General features: G+C 38.6%; 1 protein-coding gene across 1 annotated transcript in view; it reads right to left on the reverse strand.

The window, feature by feature from the left end:
* gnai2b (guanine nucleotide binding protein (G protein), alpha inhibiting activity polypeptide 2b) overlaps nt 1-26,010 on the reverse strand; it is a 48,387-nt gene extending 22,377 nt beyond the window's left edge. Inside the window, exon 1 of the mRNA XM_056270534.1 lies at nt 25,349-26,010. Within this exon, the coding sequence (XP_056126509.1) occupies nt 25,349-25,466 (118 nt within the window). The 5' untranslated portion in view covers nt 25,467-26,010. The remainder of the gene's footprint in view (nt 1-25,348) is intronic.
* Between the last annotated feature and the right edge of the window lie 1,437 nt (nt 26,011-27,447).

The raw sequence follows: 27,447 nt of genomic DNA on the forward strand, positions 1-27,447 counted from the left end.
CATTTCTGCTGTGCAATACATTTTCATGCGCACATCATATAGGTATTATGGGATAAAATATTAAACTAATATGATTTCCATCTTTTAAAGTGGTTAAGCATATTTGGATTTATGCATTTGGCAGATGCTTTCATCCAAAGCGACTTGCATTGCATTTCAATGTACACATTTACATTCTTATCAGTTCTTGCTTTCCCTGGGAATCAAACCCATGACTTTAGCGTTGCAAGTGCCAATGCTCTACTGTTTGAGCTACAGGAAAGCCTGTATAGATTGATGGTATAAGTTTAAGTATTGTTGTAGACATTTATAACGTTAAAAAAGATTTCTTCAAATGAATGCTGTTCTTTTGAACTTTAAAGTATCAAGGTTTCCACAAAAATATGAAGCAATACAACTGTTTTCAACATTGATAATATTCACAAATGTTTAAGCAAATCATCATATTAGAATGATTTCTGAAGGATCATGTGACACTGAAGACTGGAGTAATGAAGCTGAAAATTCAGCTTTGATCACAAGAAAAGTTCTGCCCTCATGCAATGTAGATCAGGTTTCTGCTCCAAGTGAAAGCGATTACTGCAACAAACACATTCTCTGGATTCATCCTAGACAGGGCTCCAGAGAAAAAAAATAACTTGAGGAGCCATTGGCTCCAGTAAGAAAAAAATCGGCGCCAAATTACTTTAAGTGCCACATAAGAATGAACATAACCCAGTTTTACACACGTTAGTCATCCTGTCATGAGTTTACGTCCGCCCTCCTTTTACGGCATCAGCATTTATATCCATCTTGTGGATGTCCTGGGAACTAAGGTTCACAAAGTGGGAACTGAACATCTTTTCCCACTCAAGAACTACTTCAGTCACAAAGAATCGTTCTTTACACAGAATCTGAGCCAGTATCATGATTCACGAACCATAATAATGTCAGCATCACTTGGCCATTGAGTGTAGCTTGGCCTACTCCTTACGTCATACTCCACTATCATAAGTCTTGCACATCCAGTCCATCTTTCTTCATTAGTAATATCTGAGAGGTCTGAGGCATCTCTTCACATGTAATCATAATGCAATGGCGGTGTTGAATTTTATTTTTTAGCTCCTTCCATTCTCTTATGTAGACAACAGGTTAAGTAAACATATAATGAATATGTAATATGGTGCATAAATTTATAAAATTGTAAGTAAAACTTCAGTTATTTTTTTCTAGCTGACTAACGAGTCAGTCACATTTACTTTGGAAAAGTCATTCATTGTTTGCGAGCGGTTTGATTATTGACGTCTTTCTGCGGTTGAAACACTGATTGAGTGATTATAGAGGACATTTCAGAAGTACTGCATCTTTCACCATACCTTCTGATGTTCATTCGTGTTTATTTCGTTCTGTAACTAGAAGTTAAGAGAATAAGATGATCGATCCTCTTTTCCCCGTGAGTATTTTGGCACTCAAACTCATTTTTAAATCATAACATGTAAATCAAAATTGTCACCACTGGTGATCAAAGCAAAAATATCACTAGTCGCAGTCTGGAGACCTGCTAAATAAATGTAGATGTTTACCTAAAAGTAATTCTATTCCACATTTCCACAGCTCAGAGACCAAGGATAAGCCTTCAAATCCAGCAGAACTGCTCAACAAGCATTTATGATAGAGATGCACAAAGAAAATCTGAAATCATCAAATTTAAATGCAATAGGAAGATTTCTGGAACTTCACCGTTATTGACATGAGATATAAGTTGAGCAATAAACAAAAAAACGCTGTTCACAAAATTCTGAGAAACCTCTAGGTAGAGCCAAAGGGCCAAGTGCTTTCCATGCGTTCATCTACTGTAAATGGCGTAGATGTGTGTGTTTCTCCAGTGCTGTGAGGAATTCATAATACCACCAGCAATATAAAGGTCAGATGCTCCACTCTGTTTCCTATTATAAAAACACATACATCTTCCAGAACGCTGATGACTAAGAACCTTTGCGTCTCCATATCTATTATTCATCCTAATACAATGTCAGCTTCCTCTTTGTGTGTCTGATTCAGACAGACAGCTTCCAACTGTCTCATGTCGTAGCTGTTGAGGAAGTGAGCAGAAATGGCAAACTAGAGCTGGCATTCAAATCCAGACCCTGTGACCTGGGTTACAGGTAGGCCTAATTATTAATTATAATTATAATTAAATGACATTTGTTTTATAATATTGGGTTGACTAAAATGAGGAAGAAAAAAACTCATTTCAAGGTTTAGGCTACATTTAAATCAGTGAGATTTTTCTTTTTTTTCTTCAAGACCAATTAAACTCTAGCGCAGTCAAAGAAGAAAAGGAACACAAACCCGTAAACTTCAATCAAATCTATATACATATTGAACCTAAATTTGATTAAAAATTAGAAAAACACATGCCCTTATATCATCTGCTTTCAGTGCGTGTGATAAATATAATGAAATAAATGCCAACATTTATTTTACAATAAATAGCATTATGAATAGGCTATTATATAGGCCATCGGCCATTGAAGAACCCATGCTAATCGAGCACTAATCCCAACCGAATCAGATTCTGCACAGGACAAATATTTAAGTCAATTTGTAATACTTTCGTAACTCCATCTGCACTATACAGTATATGCACTGATAACAAAATGCATTTTGTTTGTCATTCATAATGCGTGCTGGTATTGTCTTGTAGAACCTGCTCTGCTTAGTGGCTAAACCCATCCATACTCAAGCCTCAAGATGAAATACGACCGTCAACGATTACATCCAGCGTCATTTTTCCAACACAAAACCCCTCATTTCTACAGATCCTCTTTTCTATCAACGTGAAAGGCCCGACAGACTATTCTTGTCGTTCAAACACACTCTTGAGTTGTGCCACCGGGTATAGCCTGTGAAATGAATCCTGAAGTGGAACAAATGAAAGACGGGGAAAAAGTGGGTCAGAAAGCCAGAGCGGCTCAGCAGTTCTGCATGCTGCACTGCAGTGGTGCGCGCGCGAGCACGTCAACTCCCACTTCCACAGCACGCAGACCGTCAAACCAACATTCCCTTAGACCACATTTGAGTTTGAATCGAGCCGAGACACGCTGAGCTGAGGCATTAGGACAGGCATCTGAAGGTGTACAGGGTAAATCACAGTGGATTTCCTTCATTTTTGCAGCTGTCAGGCTCAATAGCCCATGCTCATGTTTGTTTAGACAAACAGATTGAGCCGATAAAGAAAAAAAAAAATCTAATTGTTATTGAATGGCGAAGAGACAGATAACCAAAGGCAAAGCTTAATCCAAATGGAAGCGTTTGTTTACGGAGGATCAGCTGTGTTACTGCAGTATTGTGATGCTGTACTGATAGATGTAATGGGAACTAGTATAACTTAAAAAAATTTTATATAAATATGCATTGGCATCCTATTTTGCATTCATTTCCGGGTTGAATATGAACGGGAGAATATGCTAGTCTGTTATAATGCACACACACACACATTTAAAATATTTGATTTGCATAATTGGATATAGAAGGGTATTTATGGCAATAAAAACCACAGAAACAGTAAATTTTGCAATACTTTTCATTTAACCGGAAATGGCATTTTAATCCAATTTTGCATTCATAATGTGATTTACATTTGCATTAGAAATGTAAAATAGATGCAACTGCCATTTCTGGTTAACGTGTGTTGCATAAATTCTAGTACAATTAGCTTCCTTCATATAGTGATAAGTTAAGGCATAGGTAAATAATGTGGCAAGTAAACACTAGGTTAACAACACTTTATTTCCATAGTCCACACATTCTACTAACTTTGCAACTACATGTCAACTAACTCTCATTAGAGTATTAGTAAACTGTTAGGGGTTCATGTTAATAGAATTAGTAGACAATATAGACATATAGCTGTTATAGAATGTCTGTTGGGAGCATCAAAATAAAGCAGATATTAAACAGACGGTCTACTAATACTTGTTGTTGTAAAGTTACTTATAGTTAGTAGAATGTCTAAAGTGGAAACATAGAAATAAAGTTTTACCAACACTACCTGTGAAATCCATCTAAAGTATGGCAAAATATTCTCTTTTATTGGCATACATTTATATACATTTACTTTCATCTAAAGTGACTTAGGAGAAGTAAAAAGACAGTAACCCATGCTAACATTTTATCCTCCATTGTTAATTTAGAACAGTTATACACACACACACACACACACATTTAAAATCTCTGATTTGCACAATTGGGTATGTGGAATATAGGCTAATTTTTTCTCAAACACGGTTCACTAAAGTAAATAACAAACACGAGCAAAAAAAGTCTGAGGTTTTAGCTACAGCCATTTCAAAGCATCTATGTGTGCTGTGGTTGCATACTACGCTTGGAAACACTATTGGTGTGGCGCTTCCGAAATGTCCTTTTCTTGTCTGCTCTTGCAGACAGGGGCTAAAAACAGCAGCACACTATCACATCTCCCCAGGGGAGATCAGGCTTAAACCCAGCATCTCTGATCTCAGCTTACCCCCTTAATCCACACTAGCCATCAAATCTCTGACACACGATTCTTATATTAGACCTGAAACGTGAATGTGTTTAAAAAAACATGTAAGTAATATGTCCTTAACCCACTATTCACTTGTTCACTGTAGACTCCTCAATACACACGCTCGGTCTTATTGAGCACAAAATGAAATGTTTGTCTTCATAATCTTTCATCAAAAATGTAATAACTTGCTTCAATTCTGAAACTGTTCCTTTCCCGCTGACATACAGGCAAACCAATTCCCGACAGAAAATCAAATCACACTTTTACCCAACATTTGTACTCGTTTATCCTGTTTTATCTACTTGGAAATACATCAATTATTAAGAACGTAAAATGAGCTACGAATGCTGTTCCATGTTGAGAATAGTAACAGATTTTCTAAAACTCAAAAACGCATGCATTCAATGTTCGCAGATACCTCTTTATATTTGATTTAGCCAATGAAATTCTGCAGAACAGATTATTAGAGATGAATCCATGTGAACACACCATTCGAATGAGATTATAATTTTGCATCTTAAATTATAGAATCATCTCCACCAAAAGAGAAAAACAGCTGATACTTGGGGTTAATACACACTATTATTGATTTATCATCTTAAACATTTGAGGTATTAGTGATCTAAACCCAACATCCAAAACATTACAAACTAATATTACGATCTTTCTAAGACATTTGTCACGACCGGCTCAAAGCCGTGGCAAATGAAATGGAGGAGGACACAGTGATTGGATTGCAAAAGAAAATAACTTGTATTCACATAATTAGAAAAATGTATAAAACAATAAAACGTGGTCGTCTGTAATGCCTGACAAAGGGCATGGGTGTAAATGTATCAGCCAGAGCAAACCAAAATAAACCAAAGAAACTAACCGAGCCCAAATCAAACATAAATCGAACACAAAGTAAACCGGAGGAAAGACTTGTCTGTACACCAGTCAGTCTAAACATTTATAGAGGGATGAACAGGTGGACATCGTTCCGTTGATGAGTCTCCTAGCCACACCCACTAGCTCGCCGTAACAGGAAGAGAAGAGACTTGTCACACATTATTGATTTTTTTATTTATCTTAGGTGAAACCTTCTGTCACATGAGAATAATACAAGCGTAAGACTTTAAAGCATGGAAGAAAACAGAGGACTAGTGCCATTTTGCCACACACACTAGAATATTAAAGCGTGAATTCAATGAGCATATACCACAAATAGTCCAACATTAATCTAAAGCGACTTTAAAGAGAAGTAAAAAGCAGACAGTAACATTAGAAATGAGAAGCGAATGCTAACATGTGTGGATTTAAAACCTTGAAGACACGCTAGAGTCTGTTAGACCACAATGGAAACGCTTGAGTTTAATAACAGCGTGTTTTAATATAATCTGAATGTTCTTTCTTAAACCGCACTGATCTTCCTGTTTTTGCCAACAGGAAACTGGTGCAAATGTTCCTCTGCAAGGTATCAGCATATGCGTGTGAGTGATCTGCATGTTTCATTATGAAAACGGAACCGGTTGATCACTCCCTTGTTCAAACTAAATCCAGACAACAAATCTCTGCCTTTGTTTCTGAAGTATGCTCAATTTAAACCAAATGTCAAGGTATTGCAGTTCAAACTGTAGCACTAAGAGAAACAATATCATATAAAACTGCACTGCCGTGTGCCTTTCTATTCTCCCTTTCCTTCTACTGTCTTTGTTACTTTCTCTCTCTCTCAATTCACCACAACATGAAATATTTCCACCGCAAGTATTTGTTGATGCACTGCAGTTGTTCAGAAAAAGAAGTTGAGTTTCCATCTCAGGGTTTTGCACTCGCACGTACATCAAGTGCTGGCAAGCATGTGCACACACACACACATGACACCAGCCGCCAATTAATACAAATATACCATTGACAATCTGCAATATATCATCAATAATCATGCCTCCAGTTTCAGCACGATCATCATACTGAATTAAACTAAACGGATCACCGCGACCGGCACTGGCTAAAAAAATTCAGCTATTCCCTTAATCATATCAAGACAAGTCCCATTAATTAAGGGCCAGATGGATAATCTCAGTGCACAAAAAGGATGCCAGTAACTGAGGGAGTGCTGCTTCCGGCTGTTCCTGGCCCGCAGGGAACCAAAAAAACAGATTCACAAAAAGATTGAGGTTGAAAGGTTGAAAGAAAGAGTCTTTAATTCACTGCACAAACTGATAGAGGATGGCATGAAGATAGAGAGAGAAAAACACGAGTAAAACTAATATGCCGCTTTCAAGTTCTCGTCAAGCCCATTAAAGCCATAACTTTAGACAAGGTCCGATCCGATTTCATACTGAAGTATTTGTGGAACACAGAGAACAGAGTAGTGCTTCCTGCACTGCAAAGGATATTGTTGGTAGTAGAAGGAATTGAATATGATAAGATAGAATTACTGGACACCACAAAAGCAATTTCAAAAGACAAAATTCACAAGAAAACATCTTACTGTTGCATTGTCCTCTCAGACATATAGCACAACCAGTGTAGTCCAATTAACGAACAGCTGACTCTTATGAACCGGTTCTTTTTAATGAATTGATCAAGAAAACTCAGACTCGTTTGTTTTCTTGAGTTACTTCGAACTTAGAATGAACCAAACTGTTGCTCTACTTAAGGCTCATGAGACTTAAATCAGAACTGGTTGTTAAAGATCCACATTTAGAACTAAATTTTGTCTTATTAAAATGGAACTTTAATCTTAAAAAGTATATTATTTACAGTGGCCTTTACAAATATTGGCATCCTTGGTAAATACTGTATGTTTTTAAAATCACCTCAGCGATTAGGAGCACTTAACGGGATAGTTCACCCAAAAATGAAATTTCAGTCATTAATTACTCACCCTCATGTCGTTCCAAACCCGTAAGACCTTGTTCATCTTCGGAACACAAATTAAGATATTTTTGAAGAAATCCAAGAGGTTTCCCCACATAGGCAGCAACGTCATTGCAACTTTCAAGGTCCAGAAAGTTAGTAAAGAGTAAAGACATCATTAAAATAGTCCGTGTGACTACAGTGGTTCAACCTTAATAAATAATAACTTTATTCAAAAATCTCTTCTCTTCTACGTCCTTATCCTACGCTGTTGGCGTAGTGTAAACAGCACATCAGAACGGCGCCTCACTATTGGTCGACGCTGGTCACGTGAGAACTAATGCCGCGTTCCAGGCAACCTGTAACCCGTGTTTTTCCAACTCGTAACTGGGAGTACATCGTTCCAGGCAACCTGTAACCCGTGTTTTTCCAACTCGTAACTGGGAGTACATCGTTCCAGGCAACCTGTAACCCGTGTTTTTCCAACCTTATACCCGTGAAAGTGCACTGGAACGGCAGTCAAACCTGTGACTTCCCACCCGTGAATTCGTACTAGATCGATGTACTCCCAGTTACGAGTTGAAAAAACACGGGTTACAGGTTGCCTGGAACGCGGCATAAGACATATGCGTGCCAATAGTGAGGCGGCGTTCTGACGTAGAACCAGGAAGCGGTGTACTGTTTACACTACGTATCCCCACTGTGAAGTATGGTGGTGGATCTTTAATGCTGAGAGGCTAGTTTTCATCCAAAGGCCCTGGACAACTTGTCAGGATACATGGTATCATAAACTCCATCAAGTACTAGCAGATATTAAATCAAAACCTGACTGACCCTGCCAGGAACCATAAAATTGTCCATGGTTCCATCTTTCAGCAGGACAATGATCCAAAACACACCTCAAAATCAACAACAACAAAAAAGGTTCACTCCCCGCAGAATGAAGGTTATGCCATGAACATAACAGACCCTTAACCAGAACCCCATAGAAACCCTGCAAGTAGAAGAAGAGTACACAACCATGGTCCTCTGAATCTGAAGAGATTCTGTATGGAGGAATGGACTTGCTATATGTTCATCAACAACCTTATCCGATAGTTTCAGTACAGTAGTGTCCGATAGTGTCAGTACAGTAAAAAACGTAATATTGCTGAATATTTTGTGTCCGCAACTAAGCAAGCCAAAAGCGACAATGGCAGGGAACCCAAACTCCATCTGTGACAGAAATGTAGAAAAAAAAAACCTTGGAAGAAACCAGGCTCAGTCGGGCAATCAGTTCTCCTCTGGCCAAATGAATCAACATGGTGTGGTTATGATTCCAGGCTCCATCACAAGAAAGATTGTAGATTCCTATCATTCAGAATATTTCATCCAGACACCAAACCCCATAAAAACCAAAGATATTTTTCTATGGTCTGTTTTGCTCATATTTATGGAGGGTGCCAATATGTGTGGAGTCCACAGTATAAGACACAACTGTTCTAAATGTCTGTCTGTCTATCCATCTATCTGACAACAATACCACTTTTAAAAGGATAGTTCACACATACAATGAAATTCAATGGGATTCAATGCTGTTTAGACCCTTTTTAACAAAAAAACCTTTTGTTTTCCACAGAAGAAAGTAAGTCATAAGAGTTTGGAAAGACAAGTGTGTGAGTTTTTGGGTGAACTACCGTACACACAGTTAGGACCAATTGTTCTTTATATGAAAAAGAATCATTAACTGGGATTTAGGAATTCAGAGCCATTAAATAATCATAATTCCTTAATATTCCCATCCCCAGTGGAAAATTGGGAAGGTGGCTCTAGCTAGGCTAAAGTAAGGAAGCAAGGAATGCCACGTAGAATGGATTGGGGTGGTGGAAGTCTAGGGAGGAAACGCAGTATTTTTCCTGAGGCAGGGAACTAGTCTACACTCACCCACGGCTGTCTGCCCGTCTTTCTCTCTCTCTCTCCGACTCAGATTAAAGAGAATTTCTGTCTTTATGAAGTAGCTACTGGCCACATGTGCTGAACAGCTGCCCCGATAAACACCGGATTCAGCTGCTTTTCATTTGCTTATTCTTCCATTAAACCACCTTACATCATCTCCTCTGGCAAAAAAAAAGAAAAGTAGCAGGTCTGCAGCAATGGGGATTTTAATGCAACATAGTGGTATTGTAAAAAACCCAAGGTGTGAAATAATTGGTGGTGGGGAGAAGAATGTGTGAATACCTGTAGAGAGACATGCTATAACATGAAAGAACAAGATTCCTAAAAAGAGCACAGAAAAATTCTGTGGCACAAACACATTTTGAATACTTTCGTTAAATCCAAATAGAACAATACAACGATAGGTAGACAGATACACAAATAGATAGAACGATAGACAGAATGATAGACAGAACGATGGATAGAAAGAAAAATTTGATATTTGATATGCGATACGATATTGCTGAAAGTGTGTAAAATAAAATTATGTTTAAAATGAAATAACCTGAATACATGTTTCACATTCTTTTTGTCAGAAAAAAGCATTCCTACAACTTCTGAAAGTGAACAGCAGTGTTTTACAGTAGCATAAGAAGTGTAATTTTAACATCAGTTTAAACCAGGGGGTTTAGGGGTTCAGGCCTACATTAGGTTTATTTAACACAGAAACTAAATTATCAAATGTAAAAATAAAACACTGCTTAGTCTTCACTGTATGAATTAAAAACATACTGATTCTTATTAAAGCTACAAAAGTTATTCACATTCAGTCAAGAGCAGTGAGTGATTTTCTCGTCTTGTTTTTTGTTCATGACCCCAGTTATTGCAAGCAGTTGCGATATGCATATTGCGATATGTACATTCGCTATATTTCAATAATTTGTATATATTGCGCAGCCCTAATATATAGATAGAAACTAAAGTAAATAGTGTCTGCAATAAGTATTAATTGATTGCAACACCTTCGATCTTTTAATTAAAATATCTAAATATCAGCATCCGCCATTGAAAAACCTTTAAATCATAAAAACTCTTGTATTGCTCAAACCTAACAGCCAAATCTCATGCTATAACCTCACCAGATAGAGCCTAAATATTCATCCATACAATTTTAACACTTCAATTCTGATGCACTAACACATGAACACTCTTACGACGAGCACAGAACATAATGAATTGTGTGTTTATATTGTATTGTAAGTTATGGCTGAATTAGAGGAGGTACACTGATGTCTGGCCTGTACTGAACTCATATTGAGGAAAAACACTACAGTCTGCTACAGACAGAAACATGTCTCCATAGCGACTCGGACACAAGCTAACAGCCTGTGTTCTGAGGAACCGCTGTGTGATTATGAAAGCTAAATGATCACAAATAAGCAGCAAACACCCCAACTCGCTACAAATCTATTGTCTCTGTAACAATTTGTGCCCGACTTGATTTCAATTATACTAAATCTTTAAAATAACTACTATCATATTTTGTGTGATTATCGCCATTTGTGTTATAGTGGGCTTTCAGCTTGGGATGACTGCACACTAAAATAATTCATTAAGATTACAATTACAGCTGCAACAATTAGCTAATAGTGAAAAATGTCAAGTGCAGTAATCCAGTATAGTTGAGCAATCACAGACACGCATGCTTTGTGTACAATTTACTGAGAAATAAAAGAGCAATAAAGTAATCCAGAAACATAAGGAATAAGACCAAGATGAATTGGAATTATTACTGTTTGAGTTAGAATTCGCCTTTGGCTAAGCCACACCCTAGAATGTAGATTGACCAATCACAGCGCAGCCAAGAACGAGCTCCCACAGAGGTCCGACACTTTTTCACAGCGCTCCATTAACTTTAACACAGGTGTCTCATATTTTTGGTCTCGGCGGGCTATTACCGTCATAATTTTATGAAAAATATGGTTAAACGTTGTGCCTGGGGCATTTGTAACACAGATACACGTTTCCCAGAGAGGTTGGAGGGGGGTGTCCGTTTTTTCCCCTTCCCAAACCGAAGTCAAATCCTGACAAGTGTCGTCTAGCACACGCTGCTAATAAATACAACGTTATACTCGCGTAGTCAGTTTGCTTTGTAATAACGATTATAGAAGTGAATAGAGACCTACCCAGCTTTGCATGAACAGTGTTGCTCCTTGATATTGTTAGTCCCAGCCTCCGTCTCCATTAGTAGGATATGCGGTGGTTCATTTTTTAAATGTGACCGGTATGCTTTTGCCTCTATTTGGATGCCTTGTTGTTCCTTGCGTTTCACCTGTATGTCGTGAATATAGTCTTCGAACGTATATTGCAGCCCTTTTGCCTACTTCTATCGGACACTTTATTTGCTGCTTTATAAAAGTTTGATCAAATTTCAGCAGGAAGAGCTGTCACAGCATAAGCCATGTTAATACCAGAGCCCAGATGAAGTTTGTTTGTCGGACGTAGCAACCGTAACTAAGGGGGGCGGGGCTTAGCCAAAGGCGAATTAAAATAAACTATTGGTCTTCCATAGTATTTGGATCATGTTAACAACTAAATCCACGGACCGCACCTCACTGTTTACATTGCTACCTTTACACCATGGTAAAACGTAACTATATTGATTCTGTGGTATTTTTTATGAAAAACAGTAGCCTAAAGACATTTAGTATAATGTAAATGCACAAAAACAGTTTAATAACAGAAAATACTATCATTATATTCTCTACTCCTTTAATGTCTACATTAATAATAATAATAATAATGCCATTTGAGTTGAATTTCCCACCTTTCTGCCACATAATCCTTGGTAAGTGTTGGTGATTTGTGGATTGAAAAGCTTCTAACTGGATCATTTTGGGCTCAATGTTTATCCTGTTTTCCGAGTCAGTGTTGTTGAGAATGTCAGCACGTTTTCATCTGGCTTTAAACTAGTTTATATCACGAGGCATTTGATTTGTGGTTTGTAATGGAAGAACTCTGCACTGATCTCAAACGTTTTTCACTGGATCTCACTGCGCTGTTTAGTGGCCGCGTGATGAAATGGCAGCGCTTATCAGTTATTAGCACCAGTGCAACTCTCTGCAACACACATGCACAGCATTATTTGCATAGTGCATAAACATTATATTAAACATTTGTCAAACTTTTGTTATAATTTTATCGAGGAACACCCAGTCCTATGTTCAAGTATTTGCTCTGATATTTCTCAACACGGTGCTTTCAAAGTTAAAATCAGCCATTTGCAACTAGTGAATTACAAAATACAAACACAAACAAATCGACTGACACCAGTCTTGGATCAGTTGGGTCAACCAGGTCTGATTAGAGCAGAGGGATCCAAGCAGTTTTGCAGATTTGTCCTGATCCACTGAGAATGATAGAAATCAAAAGAAGTCTAAATCTCAAACAGACTTTTAGAATTGGATGCACACTGCTCTATTTAATTGAACCAAATCTTCATTAGGCACCCTGCACAAAAGACAAGCCAGAAGAGTTGCAGATAACGTTTGTTTGTAAACAGTAATTTCGTCTATAGAGATCAGGCCAACACAACACACAGCGGCTCAATGCAGAAGCACAATCAGACACATTCTACTGTGAACTTTTTCACTCATGCCAAGGGGAAAACAACGTAATAAACCTTTCTTTGACTTGCTAGTTTGCTACTGGCTGGCAAATCCCTTCAATATGGTAATTAATACAAAATAACATTTGATGAGGTTACGCCACATCAAATCATGTTCTGCTCTAGTTGCCCAATGCTTATTGCTTACTATGGTGTTTCTTATTGGCCAGAGTCAAAAAGAAACGCAAAGTTTGATATTCTGCAATTCTGGTAAAAAAAAAAACTAAAAAAAACACACAGCTCAGTATCCACCTCTAAAAATGTAAAACATGAGGATGGATCAATTCCATCTGACACATAAGCGTCTATGACCAGTCATATTGTTCAATGTACTTGTTCCATGTTAATTATTAGCTTTTTTCTGTCCACATCAAATGATCTCATTGTAAGCAGCAGGAGGCTTGTTTCAAGATAAAGAACGAAACCAAAACATGACATGAAATGAAAGACAGAAACTAGAGATCACTGCGTGATGAGCTTGGGAAATGTACAGCACACAATGTACTGGGGAAATTGGCTGGGATTTACAGGGAAATGCACTCAGAATGCGCAATGCAATCAGTCTTATCACAAATCACATGTGGATGGAGTTTTAGACTGCAGTTTGACCAGGGATCCGTTTACAGAACACAAAAATATTAGCTCCAAAAAGGATTAAACCATTCTGAATAATTGAGCACCAATAATACGCCTAATATATAAACAAGTTTTTCAATGTCTTTCCAGCAAATATAGTTATAGTGTTCGATATATGACTTTGTTCAAACTGCCTAACGCTAATTGAATAGTAATAGTCAAAAGGACAGACAATGGAAGGAGAGGATTGAGTAATGGTGCAAAATAGACTTGAACTCACACTGCCAGCATGACCAAGTGTCAAATTCTGCGTTCAGCAACAACTCAAGCAGCAGTTTACTTTCAAAAACAGTTTTACATTTCATCTACTTTTTTTTACAGATGGCAAGTATACTCCTTGCATGTCCGTAGTGTCCTCCGCAAGAAAAGAATGCTCTTGAGACGCTGAGAAGGGCGTCCATAATGACACCATTCACTACTGTGATCAATTATTCCAATTTAGAGCCTTGGCGTCTAAAGAGTCTTTGTCCGCAGCGTTTCCAGTGTCTTTGATCTCCAGTGCGGCTCTACACTGCCACCCGTCAAGTGGCCTAATCAGAGCCTGAGCCCAATTTACATCTCTGAGCAGTGCTTCAAAAAGAGGAGAGCTTCACAAAGAGCACTCCTACAGAGCCATGTTCAAACCCTCCACCGGAGGGCTGACGGCATTGTGTCAGATGGGTTTCGCAGTTCCCTTCATTCCGCCTGGCAAGACGAGAAGTCAGCAAATGAAGATACACCAACGCCAATTATGGTCAAGAATTACTGAAGAAAAAAGCACTGAGACTTTGTCAAATGAACTGCTGCTTTACAAGGAAATTTAAAGGAAAATTTGGTGTAACACCAGGGGCTGGTTGAATAAACTTGCTAAAACAAGATAAGGGCCTTTCACACTGTTCGTCGCGATGGTGCTCTTGATTCAGAACAATAGATCTCTATGGAGCTATTCACACCGGGCGTGATCAATCGTAGGCGAGACGAAGAGAGATTTCTTTTCCCCGACCAGTGTCTTACGCAGCACGTTTGAGCTTCCATAAGAACCAATGAGGTTCATTCTCGTGTTACGCATCACGTTTGAGCTTCCATAAGAACCAATGAGGTTCAATCTCGTGTTACGCATCACGTTTGAGCTTCCATAAGAACCAATGAGGTTCAATCTCGGGTTACGCATCACGTTTGAGCTTCCATAAGAACCAATGAGGTTCATTCTCGTGTTACGCATCACGTTTGAGCTTCCATAAGAACCAATGAGGTTCATTCTCGTGTTACGCAGCACGTTTGAGCTTCCATAAGAACCAATGAGGTTCATTCTCGTGTTACGCATCACGTTTGAGCTTCCATAAGAACCAGTGAGGTTCAATCTCGTGTTACGCATCACGTTTGAGCTTCCATAAGAACCAATGAGGTTCAATCTCGTGTTACGCATCACGTTTGAGCTTCCATAAGAACCAATGAGGTTCATTCTCGTGTTACGCATCACGTTTGAGCTTCCATAAGAACCAATGAGGTTCAATCTCGTGTTACGCATCACGTTTGAGCTTCCATAAGAACCAATGAGGTTCAATCTCGTGTTACGCATCACGTTTGAGCTTCCATAAGAACCAATGAGGTTCAATCTCGTGTTACGCATCACGTTTGAGCTTCCATAAGAACCAATGAGGTTCAATCTCGTGTTACGCATCACGTTTGAGCTTCCATAAAAACCAATGAGGTTCATTCTCGTGTTACGCAGCACGTTTGAGCTTCCATAAGAACCAATGAGGTTCATTCTCGTGTTACGCATCACGTTTGAGCTTCCATAAGAACCAATGAGGTTCAATCTCGTGTTACGCATCACGTTTGAGCTTCCATAAGAACCAATGAGGTTCAATCTCGTGTTACGCATCACGTTTGAGCTTCCATAAAAACCAATGAGGTTCATTCTCGTGTTACGCATCACGTTTGAGCTTCCATAAGAACCAATGAGGTTCAATCTCGTGTTACGCATCACATTTGAGCTTCCATAAGAACCAATGAGGTTCAATCTCGTGTTACGCATCACGTTTGAGCTTCCATAAGAACCAATGAGGTTCAATCTCGTGTTACGCATCACATTTGAGCTTCCATAAGAACCAATGAGGTTCATTCTCGTGTTACGCATCACGTTTGAGCTTCCATAAGAACCAATGAGGTTCATTCTCGTGTTACGCATCACGTTTGAGCTTCCATAAGAACCAATGAGGTTCATTTTCATGTTACGCAGCACGTTTGAGCTTCCATAAGAACCAATGAGGTTCAATCTCGTGTTACGCATCACGTTTGAGCTTCCATAAGAACCAATGAGGTTCATTCTCATGTTACACAGTACGTTTGAGCTTCCATAAGAACCAATGAGGTTCATTTTCATGTTACGCAGCACGTTTGAGCTTCCATAAGAACCAATGAGGTTCAATCTCGTGTTACGCATCACGTTTGAGCTTCCATAAGAACCAATGAGGTTCAATCGTGTGTTACGCAGCACGTTTGAGCTTCCATAAGAACCAATGAGGTTCAATTTCGTGTTACGCATCACGTTTGAGCTTCCATAAGAACCAATGAGGTTCAATCTTGTTACGCATCACGTTTGAGCTTCCATAAGAACCAATGAGGTTCAATCTCGTGTTACGCATCACGTTTGAGCTTCCATAAGAACCAATGAGGTTCAATCTCGTGTTACGCAGCACGTTTGAGATTCCATAAGAACCAATGAGGTTCTTTCTCGTGTTACGCATCACGTTTGAGCTTCCATAAGAACCAATGAGGTTCTTTCTCGTGTTACGCATCACGTTTGAGCTTTCATAAGAACCAATGAGGTTCTTTCTCGTGTTACGCATCACGTTTGAGCTTCCATAAGAACCAATGAGGTTCTTTCTCGTGTTACGCATCACGTTTGAGCTTCCATAAGAACCAATGAGGTTCTTTCTCGCGTTACGCATCACGTTTGAGCTTCCATAAGAACCAATGAGGTTCTTTCTCGTGTTACGCATCACGTTTGAGCTTCCATAAGAACCAATGAGGTTCTTTCTCGTGTTACGCATCACGTTTGAGCTTCCATAAGAACCAATGAGGTTCTTTCTCGTGTTACGCATCACGTTTCAGCATACTTTGCGATCACATGTGAAATGTGTGAGAAGTGAATTATGTTACAAAAGATTTCCATTTCAAATCAATGCTGTTCTTTTGAACTTTCTATTCATTAAAGAATCCTGAACAAAAAGCATCACCATTTCCACAAAAATATTAAGCGGCACAACTGTCACAATATTACTCTTTTTTTTTTTTACATTATTTTTGGTCAAATAAATTTAGCCTGGGTGGGCATAAGAAAATTCTTTCAAAATCCTTAAAAAAATCTAACCAACCCCACCATCTTGAACGGACGGTAGTACATATACGCCAAGTCAATCTTCTTTGTGTTAAGATTTCTTCTCGATTTTGCATGCTCTCAACTTCACTGCACAGATTATAATACGGCCTGCAGGAGGTTCCGTCTATTTTCTGAGCTTTGCAGGAATGAAAATGGACTGACAATGAGTGTGAGAGAAACTGGCAAACCAGCTGATGTATTCAGCCTATAATGACAGAAACAGCACAGTAGGTCGCTGGTAAATGGCTGCAAGCATTTTAGCCCCAACAGGCTGAGATCAATAAATGCACCACATCCCAAATAATAATACCCAAATCCCAAATACGCACGACCAAAGGAACAACTATTGTAGAGCCGCCATAAACAACTAAACAAGAGAAAACATCTTCTGTGAATTATCTCAGCACACCTCCTCGAACAACAACATGAAAACAAAATCGACCCATTTTGCACAATTCGTCAGTCCTGAAAACATCTTTTCTGTTGACGTAACAGGTTTGATGTTAATGGTGCCAATGGCCAGTGTCTTATGACCGATCAATGCATTAAGTTTTAATATGTGCATACACAAATTAGATTCGTGGCAACGATTTTCAGTAAATATCAACTTAAGCATTGCTCTGTTCATCACACAAAGCTATCGTATGGCTTCTGAGTCAGATAAATTATTTTTTCATAAAACATTAAGCAAACAAAAAGCACAACATAGCCATAAAACTCTAGGTTTCTTCAAGTTTTAAAGGACCCCTTGCAACACCAACATTTGGTATATTTCTGGCATGCTGAGACTTGAAGATCTGACATCATTCTATGAAAGAACAGGAGACACTTTCAAGTTGGGCAAGGTTGATGTAAGACCTATGAGACGAGCTGAAATAGGAAACCTAGAAGCCAGACGTCTGTTTTCAAATGTGTTTGTGCAATGTGCACAAATCACAGAGGTGGTTTTGGAGGACACACTCTCATTCTGAAGTCAAGTGTGTGTGTGTGAATTTTGAAGATGTAAGTGTGTGCAGGAAGCTGTCACCTGTTCTGCGAGGAGTCACCTTGGCGAGCTGTTTTTGCACTCTATCTGAAGGTAAAAGGAGAAGGTGCCGTTTTATCACTGTCTGGGACTGTCGCTGTTTGCTGGATATCTCCCGACAGGAAGTATCCGACTCTGACCTCTGCTCTTTCCTAGCCCTCAGAACATGAGCCAAAGTTACACAGACACAACACAATGACTCACAACACTCCAAATGTAAACAGTGCAGTTGATAAATCACTGAACCCACTTGCCTTCAAGGTTTTTAACAACAGATACACCAGCTTTTATTCCAAAACACCACACACCTCTCAGTGTGCTGTCAAGCTTAATGTGAAATTACAAGTATGTGGTTCTTGATGATCATTACAACAAAAAAACAGCTTATCTGACCACATCAAATTTCACTGTATTGTACATTAATTTAATCAGCAACAATGGCTGTGTGGTTGAATTATTGGTTCCTCTGATTATATACACTGTCGTTCAGAAGTTTGGGATTGGTAAAAATGTTATGTTTTTGAAATAAGTCTTATGAAAACCAAGCTGAATTTATTGGAATCAAAAATACAGCAAAAACAGTAATATTGTATAACAATTTAAAATAACTTGTATTTGAATATATTTTCAGCATCATTACTCAAGTCTTCAGTGTCACATGATCCTTCAGAAATCATTCTAATATACTGATTTGATGTTGAAAACAGTTGTGCTGCTTCATATTTTTGTGGAAAACATGATAAATTTTTTCAGAATTCATCGAATAGAAAGTTAAAAAAATAAATCTTTTCTACGATTATGAACATCTTTACTGGCACCTTTGATCAAAATGTGACCTTCCTAAATAAAAGTACTACTTTCTTTTTTTAAAGGGATAGTTCACTTTGAAATTAATTTTTGATATGTTTTAGCTTACCTCAAGGGCATCCAAGATGTAGGTGTCTTTGTGTCCACAGTATTTTCAATTTTGTTATTTTTAGGTCAAACCGTTCTTGTCTGTCAGTCATATAATGCAGGCCTATGGGGGTCCACCTCAAAGAGCATGCACAGAGAAGTCCAAATTAAACATGATTTAATGACTCGTAAATGTAAGTACACATTGATGGCCTAAGACACAAAACGAGCGGTTTGTGTGAGAAAACTAACAGTATTTATATCGTTTTTACCTCTTGTAATCACAGTCACGTCCAAGTACTCTGATGGCGCGGGCGCCTCTGTCTGCGCAAGCGCCGGAAAGCCCCGGAAGTGATCTCTCGCGCGTGTACGTCACTCATTGTTTACACAGAGATTTCGGAAGTTTTACCCAGAGCTGTTTTTCAACGGCTCTGGTTTTACATTTCACTGTGAAGATCTAAACATATTTAGATATACAGGAAATAGCAATGGAAGACGATTTCGGAAAGAAATTAGAAAAAAGAGAGATTTTACGTCCGAAATCTCTGTGTAAACAATGAGTGACATACACGCGCGAGAGATCACTTCCGGGGCTTTCCGGCGCTTTCGCAGACAGAGGCGCCCGCGCCATCAGAGTACTTGGACGTGACTGTGATTACAAGAGGTAAAAACTATATAAATACTGTTCGTTTTCTCACACAAACCGCTCGTTTCGTGTCTTAGGCCATCAATGTGTACTTACATTTACGAGTCATTAAATCATGTTTAATTTGGACTTCTCTGTGCATGCTCTTTGAGGTGGACCCCATAGGCCTGCATTATATGACTGACAGACAAGAACGGTTTGACATAAAAATAACAAAATTGAAAATACTGTGCACACAAAGACACCTACATCTTGGATGCCCTTGAGGTAAGCTAAAACATAGCCTATCAAAAATTAATTTCAAAGTGAACTATCCCTTTAATATTAATTTAAACTGTAGAGTAGAAATTGTATTTTTTTTTATTAATATGAATACAATGTTTTTTCAACCATTATTCCAACCCAACAGCCACTGAGAGATGATTTTGATAAAAAATATTTACATATAATTCTAGCTAGGCTATATTTCCCAACCCTTTGTCTGTTGTTAAAAGAAGTGCTGCTAAAACCTTGCAAATTCCACTTCCTCAGGGATTTCCAACATATACATAGAAATGTCTCAAAAAAGGACCTGGATAAAAGAGTCCAGAATATCCCCTCAAAATGAGTGTCTACAACAGTAGCTTCCAGCACATGAACCCTCCTGATTCTGTGGCACAATTCCATTAGTTATGTGATGTAACTGCCGCCGCTGGCCATCCTTTCAAAAAAGCTAAACCCAAAGAAAGTGCTCGTCATTCTTGTCCTCAAAGCTTTTGTCTTTTGGAATTTCCTTGAGTTTTGCCAACCTAGTACACTTGAAATGTTCAGGCATGATGAGGAAAGAGTTTAAGAAGCTCGGTTTACATAAACACAAGACCACGAAGTACTTCCCGCTTGGAGACTGTGACATGACCTTGACTTCACAATTGTTTGGGGATTCAACACTTGCAGTCCATGTCGTGGGAGGATTCTGGAGGGTAAAAACAAAACTTGACTCAGGGATATTCCTGGCAGCCAACTTTTTAAATGAAACCCAACTGATAAGAGTCTGGAGTATGACCACCAGACATGTGTCATAATGGTGAGTTGCTCATAAACAGCAGAGACATGAAGAGGAGGCAAGGTCAATAATTCTGACCAGCGCGGTTTCAAACATGTGACGCATACTGAGTAAGGAGTGAAAGAGGCTATTAGGAAAAATGATTATGAAAAGCCTGTCTGAACCACAGTTCTGTTACAAAACCTAGTGAGATTCCCACCAAGACAACGTTTGAAGGCGTCATATCATATCATAGGTGTGGTTCTCAATTTGTAGACGAAAAATTACACTATTGTAAAATGCTTCATATTGGAAAAACTGAGAAAATGTTCAATATCCAGATAAAGCAATCCCACAATGCACAGCAATGAGAGACTATTCTTATACTTAAACATATACTCAATTAGCCTCTAATGATTTCATTTGAATTATCTCTGTCTTTCAAACCAGATTGAATTATACAGAAACATTGCTATATTGAACAGAACATGGAGTGCCTTCAATGCATGATTGTATTCTGATTACGGTCAATTTTCAGGCAACATAAAGCATGTAAACGTAAATGCATTTTAAGTGCATCATCATATTTAGATAATAGTTGTTCTCCATTTCTACATTGCTAGTGCTAGAGTTGTTTTCATGCTAATGTGAAATGTTTAAACCGACTACCTGAACAACCCAAGACAGGTGATTGATTTGAGTCAGTAAACAATGGAAAGTAACCAGGCCAGCATCATTTTCACATCCAGAATGTTTCAAACTGATGATGTTGATGTACGTTTAGCAATATTGTGAAAACGCTGAATAAGGCAGAATGGTGCTGACGAGAAATTGCACTGTGTTTACAGGATATAACAGCATGAGATTATTGCTGTGGTCATCTATCATTTTCAGACCTGACCGTATGAAGTCATTAGTGGGAGCTCAGTAAACACTGGTGTGTGGAAATCCCTATTTACTGTACTAGTCAGGGCTTGAGTGCGTCTCATTTCTGATTTAACACTATAAGCCCGAGACCTAAATAATGTAGCATATGTGCTTTCTAGAGTGCTTTTATTTATTTACATAGAGATATTTGAACATCATGTTATAAGTTACCGAGAGGGAATCAGTGTCAAGCTAAGTTCATCCAATTTTTTGATTACATCTAAAGTCATTCTCCCCTATTCCCCAGGCATGTTCTCCCAGTATACTCACTCCTGCTTGCTCTCTCCGTAGGGTAAAGCCTGTTGAGGAGAGCGCTGCTGTCACACCTGTCCCCACGCTGTCAGCATCAGAGCACACATGCTGCGCCACTAACAGGATATGACATACAGGACACAAACGCTCCAGCTCAGGGTGGCGTGGCGGCACTGAAGTGTGAGGATAGAGACTCGATGCAGAATTAGGCCACAGTGTAAGCAGCTACACTAACTTTAAGAGATTAATGGTCTCATAATCAGTTTTATGACAAACTCTGATACTTCCAAACTCAAGCGAAATGTCCAGATTGGTCATAAATTCAGGCTCAAGGTTTACTAAGGCAGCAACTTACTGTTGTGAGTAACGTTATCCAGACTACATGTCATTTTAAACATGGTAAATATTCTGAATTTCTGATATATCAGGCAGGCTAATGAATCAGACAATATTTGGAAAATTTGAGATAACTTTGCCTCCCCTTGTTAGCCTGGTAATACCAGACTCTGCTACTTCACTTTGCTTCGTAGACAGAGTCTGGAATGGCATAATAGAGAAGTGTTTTCTCTCTCGCTAGGGGGCGCTTGTCTGAAGTTTAAAATCATTGGTTACCCGTAAGCCAATCAGATAAGTTTATGTATGACGTATGTTATGCGCCGACACAGTTGCATCGAACCACAGACATCATGCATCGAACTCAAATCTATGATCGAACTTCCACTGTAAACACTTGATGATGCGAGCGAAATACCGGAGTGAACATGGCTGTAAATGACTTTTGCAGATTATGCGAAGTTAATCTACGCATCCACGGTACAATCAGGGCCTCTAAACTGATATTTGACAGTAGAGAGAAACAAAAAAATATTTGCAGCCAACTGTCAAAGTTAGGATTAGTTCTGTTAAACACAGCTCTTTGTTCATCTCGAGTCTGTCGGAAATGCTGCAACTTAATTGCAAGATTACAGCATGTCATGGCAATATTTAAGACCTGGAAAAGAAAGGATACACTGACCTGTCAAAAGCCTCCCCAGTTTCTCGCTGACGATCGGTAATAGTTGATAAATTAAACTTTTCCCAAAGGGAGCAGGGCCACAACATCACCTCCATTCAAAATGTTTAATACACACTCTTCTTGTCCGGGCTTCAGTTTGCTAATGCCGGGAATATTCTCCACAACTGAGCGAATTGCATCCGCGTCTCCATATCCGCGGTCGTTTTCGATTTCCCTGACCTAATCTTAAACTCGGCGCTTAGCGACTACGTCACGGCTTTCAGCCCGCCCTCTGTTCGTTGATTGGCCGGCTGTTTTCAGGCCGGAGGAAAACGGATAGATAGGCCGCTGTCTCAGACTGAGTACAGAAGCGAAATGAAATTGAGCGGAAGTACGAAGTCTGACGTAGTCAGGCTATCCCCTTGTACCCCTGCAAAAAAATCAACAGACATCCTTGTCTATAAACAGTAGAGCTGCGTGATTAATCATAAAAAGATTGCGATCTCGATTCAAACACCCACGATTTCATTCCTAAATGACCGCGATTCGGCTGTCTATTAAACCTTTGACAAGTCCAAACACAGCAAATATTCAAATCCGCATTCACGCTGTCGCTGAACCAGAGCATTTGTCATGTAGAAGTATGAAACCGCTTCACACACAATCAATTCAACAACACACAATATTATTATTTCTATGTTACAAATGTTCAAATAATATCAGAAGTACTGGGATAAAAGTTTATAGTTCGGATATAAACACTAATGTATTACTATGGTAGCGATCAAAATAGAGCAAATAGAGCAAAAAAAATTACGCCACTAGGTGTCGACAAGTGACTGTTAAAACAAATGTATGTCATTCATTGAATCATTCATTCAAGAGATGTGTTCAAAAATGCTGATTCATCCAGTAAATGAAACAAATGACGTATTAGTAACTAAGTCAGTGGACAAAAACTTCATAAAACAATTTTGAAAGTTGTGAAAATGACATGAGGACCTTTATATAGTGCTGGTAAGTCAGCCTCGTTTTCATCCATGTTAAATCTAACCTAAGGTCTATGGGCCACAAAAAACCCACTGCGATTGCGAACAGCACTCATACACACTGCAGCATATCTAATGCATTGTAAAGTCTGTTTTTGTACTAATCATTTTGTTGATCCAGGTATTTTACTAGAACATCCTCTGACTTTTAAACAGGCGTGTATCAATCAACATACATTAACTACAGAATCGTACAGTACCCCCCACGACAAAGTCATTTTCAGAATCCAACACGCTTTCATTTACCACCAATGGACCTGACAGAATACAAATGGATTGGTTACAGCGGGAGAACTCTTTAATGAAGTATAATTGAATGGTGAAGTCTTTTGTTTAGAGCTGTACTCATCTGATTCTCACAGCAGGGTTCCTCGACAAGTGCTCTACCTGCAGGCTCTTGTCTATTCCTAACCTGGTGGTCTTGCTAAACGCCAAACAGCATTGTATCTTGGATGCCCGTTTACTTCATTTAATACCAAGCTTTTGATACAAAATAGCAATAGAACAAGAGAGCTGAGATTATTTATGGCAAGGCCTAAACACATGAACATAAGGGACAATGCAGCATCCATGGAAACCACATAATTAAACATTGATAAGTGTTTTTTTCTCCAATGCAGAGGTGAGTATAGCTAATGGACGTATAGCAGAAGAGTTACATAATGCATTATTGCAGGTGGTTACATTAGAGAACATCTGCAATTGACCTGAATAAGCTAAACGATACTAAATGAAACAACAGCATAAAAACTTCACTGATAATGATGATATAACTAGATGGCACAAAATATGCATCACTTATCCACTCTACAAATGTATATTTAATGTCACATAACAGAAGCACTGAGATATTGGTGGGTTGGTTTTTCATGCACCCCCATACAAAAGCAAGCCTAAAAATGTGTCATGAGCATGGTAAAGATGTATTTTATATAATTTACACACACAAAAAATGCCATAATACGTTTGGAAGTACCTTGCTTGGAGTACCATGAATTTTCTGCACCATAGTATCACCATCTAATATCATCACTATACCATGGCACTTTCATACCATACTGCTACCATGGTATATCCAAACACCATGGTACTCCAATGTGCTTCGATGATTACCACGGAATGTATGTGCATGTGCGCACATGTCTTATCACTGATCATACAAAATGCCAAGAAAACACGGTAATATTTATATCTTATATGGAAAGCAAAAGTGCTTTGAGGTATGCTCTGGTATTTTCGCGGTACATGTCCACAAACATTACATTTCTTACTGCTTGATTAATTTTTTTATTTTTATTTTTGTAAATAATATTGTGTCTCAAATGAAAGACAGCAGCAGTGCATTAGACGGGTGCTGGTGTGTTTGCATCCATCACCAATCGAATCGAACACATCATATCCGCAACCTCAATTTCATATTAAATATATGTATCTCCTCCAAACGAGTAGCAAAGTACTGGCATGTTGTTTTTATGGAAGCATGTGACAAATAGAAAACGAAATCTTTCGCGGGAGCCTTCTGAACACACAGACCTGCTGAAAATGACACACACACACACACACACACACACGACGTGCCATGACTTACCGAGCAGGAGCAGTTTCACCTCCCTCGCCGCCTTCTCTCCATCCTCCCGCAGGTTTTTGTCGATCATCTTCGATCTCTCGGCGGCCGCCTTGTCTTCAGCGCTCACCGTGCAGCCCATGATCGAACCGTGCGCGCGTCAAACTTCAGAGAACGGGTCAGATCAGTTCGGTCCGTACCGCTCAAGAACTGTCAACTATAAAGACGCCGCGTGGATTGGCAGATGTGATTTAAAGGTGCAAAGTGTCACAATGAAATGGTTTGATTCCGAAAATGCTCGTCCTGTGACTCTCCATCAATCAGGAGGGTTGGAATATGTTTAGACGAGATTAAAAAGTTGCTTTAGCTTTCCACCAAATCAATCAATAAATCTTCCTTTAGCGCCTCCTTTCAGATCAAAGAGCAGCCGCGGTGTCGGCGCTTTCATCTACCGCTCACAGTTCTTGAAATCAAAATCATTCGCTTGCACTGAGTCAGGTGCCTTTCTTTACACGCGAAAATATATACAACTCTTGAGAAATTCTGCCGCCAAACAGCTCTGGTATTTTTCTTCCCCTATTTTTATTTCAAATTCAAACGTTCTGCATATCGAGCCTGGCGCAGGGAAATTCTAAATATTAAAAAATTCAAATTCAGAACGTTGCAGCGTTCGGCGCGGCGCTCCACTCGCGCTGGTTTCTTCTGAGGAATAAACAGAGCGTAAGAATGTGAAAAAAGCCCAAGCGTGCAGCACCCACCCACTGATGAACTACTGCCCGTGAATTGTGGGAAATGCAGTAGTTTTCTGCTGCTGATTCAATCAAGAGAGAATCGGTTTGCTCAATTGGTTCAATGAACTAGTTAAAAATGATTCATTGATTCTTTGAAATTATCACTCGTCAACAAACATTATTTATTATTAACACACTGACAATATGATAAGAAACATTTCACTGAAAAGATACAAAAATCTAGTTAGTGAAATCAATTCAGTCTTACTGTTGGTTTACAAAAAGATATCATTTAATACGAATAATAACATTATCATATCTATGTAATACTCTTTTCATAATTAAAAAAATATTACTTTCATAACACAAATAAATATAACAAGTAACCTGGGTAGGCTACTAGCATAGCCCTTAATTTGCCACTTTGTTTACAACTGCACTACGTTGAATAAGCTTTACTTAAATGTAAATATAGAGATATTTTCATATTAAAATCATTTAATTTTCACTACCTCCAGGATGTAAGGAAATGGCAAATAGCCTAAACTTGAATCAATTCAGTGGCATTTTATTCAGTAAAATAGCCTAAATTTAACACGGGTTACATTTATTTCTCTAACTTGTCACTCACCTCACGGTTCTCTCCAAAGACTGAGTGATAAACAATAGGCGCTGTGCGAATCAGTTCGAATGAAACGTTAAAAAAGAACCGACTCAGAAGAACGACTCGTTCGCGAATTGAACATCATGAATTGAAAGCACGTTTGTGCCACGGAGAAACCTATTAAAATATTCAACAATAAGCGCACCATGTTATGCAGATAAATAGTCGTTAAGAATAATATGATACATGTAAAATGCACTTAATGCAAGTTTAGGTTATTATATCTGACATTTGTCATTTGGATCTGCAAACATCGCCCTCAAGTGTTAGAAAAACTAATCACAGTACAAGCTAGTCAAGTAAAAGTATAATCTAGTTTTGATATTGACCCACAATAACCATAAGAAAGTCATAATGTTATTTTTGGCAGGGTAGTAAATACAAAACTCAAATACAGGTTTAAAAACAGCTTTTTTATTGTCAATTGGTTCTGCTATTTACACATATACAAGCTAAATATGCATCACAAAAGCGATTCACCTTTATATACAATATACGAATGAACTAAACAATCTTGAACCCAACTGTATAGATTAAATAAGTGTAGTATGCTTTGAAAAACAAACTGTGGTTTGTGTTTTCCAGATGATCTGTACCAGATTAAATAGAACAAATATTAGCAATACTTGTTTGAATATATCAACTGTGCAGCACTGAGACAAAATAACATTTACGGAATTTCAGTCATTATGATTTTTGCATTACATACCATATGAATCACAATATTC

The sequence above is a fragment of the Rhinichthys klamathensis genome, unplaced genomic scaffold (assembly GCF_029890125.1).
Source record: "Rhinichthys klamathensis goyatoka isolate OS25496 unplaced genomic scaffold, OSU_Roscu_1.1 h1tg000303l_1, whole genome shotgun sequence".
Taxonomy (NCBI): domain Eukaryota; kingdom Metazoa; phylum Chordata; class Actinopteri; order Cypriniformes; family Leuciscidae; genus Rhinichthys; species Rhinichthys klamathensis.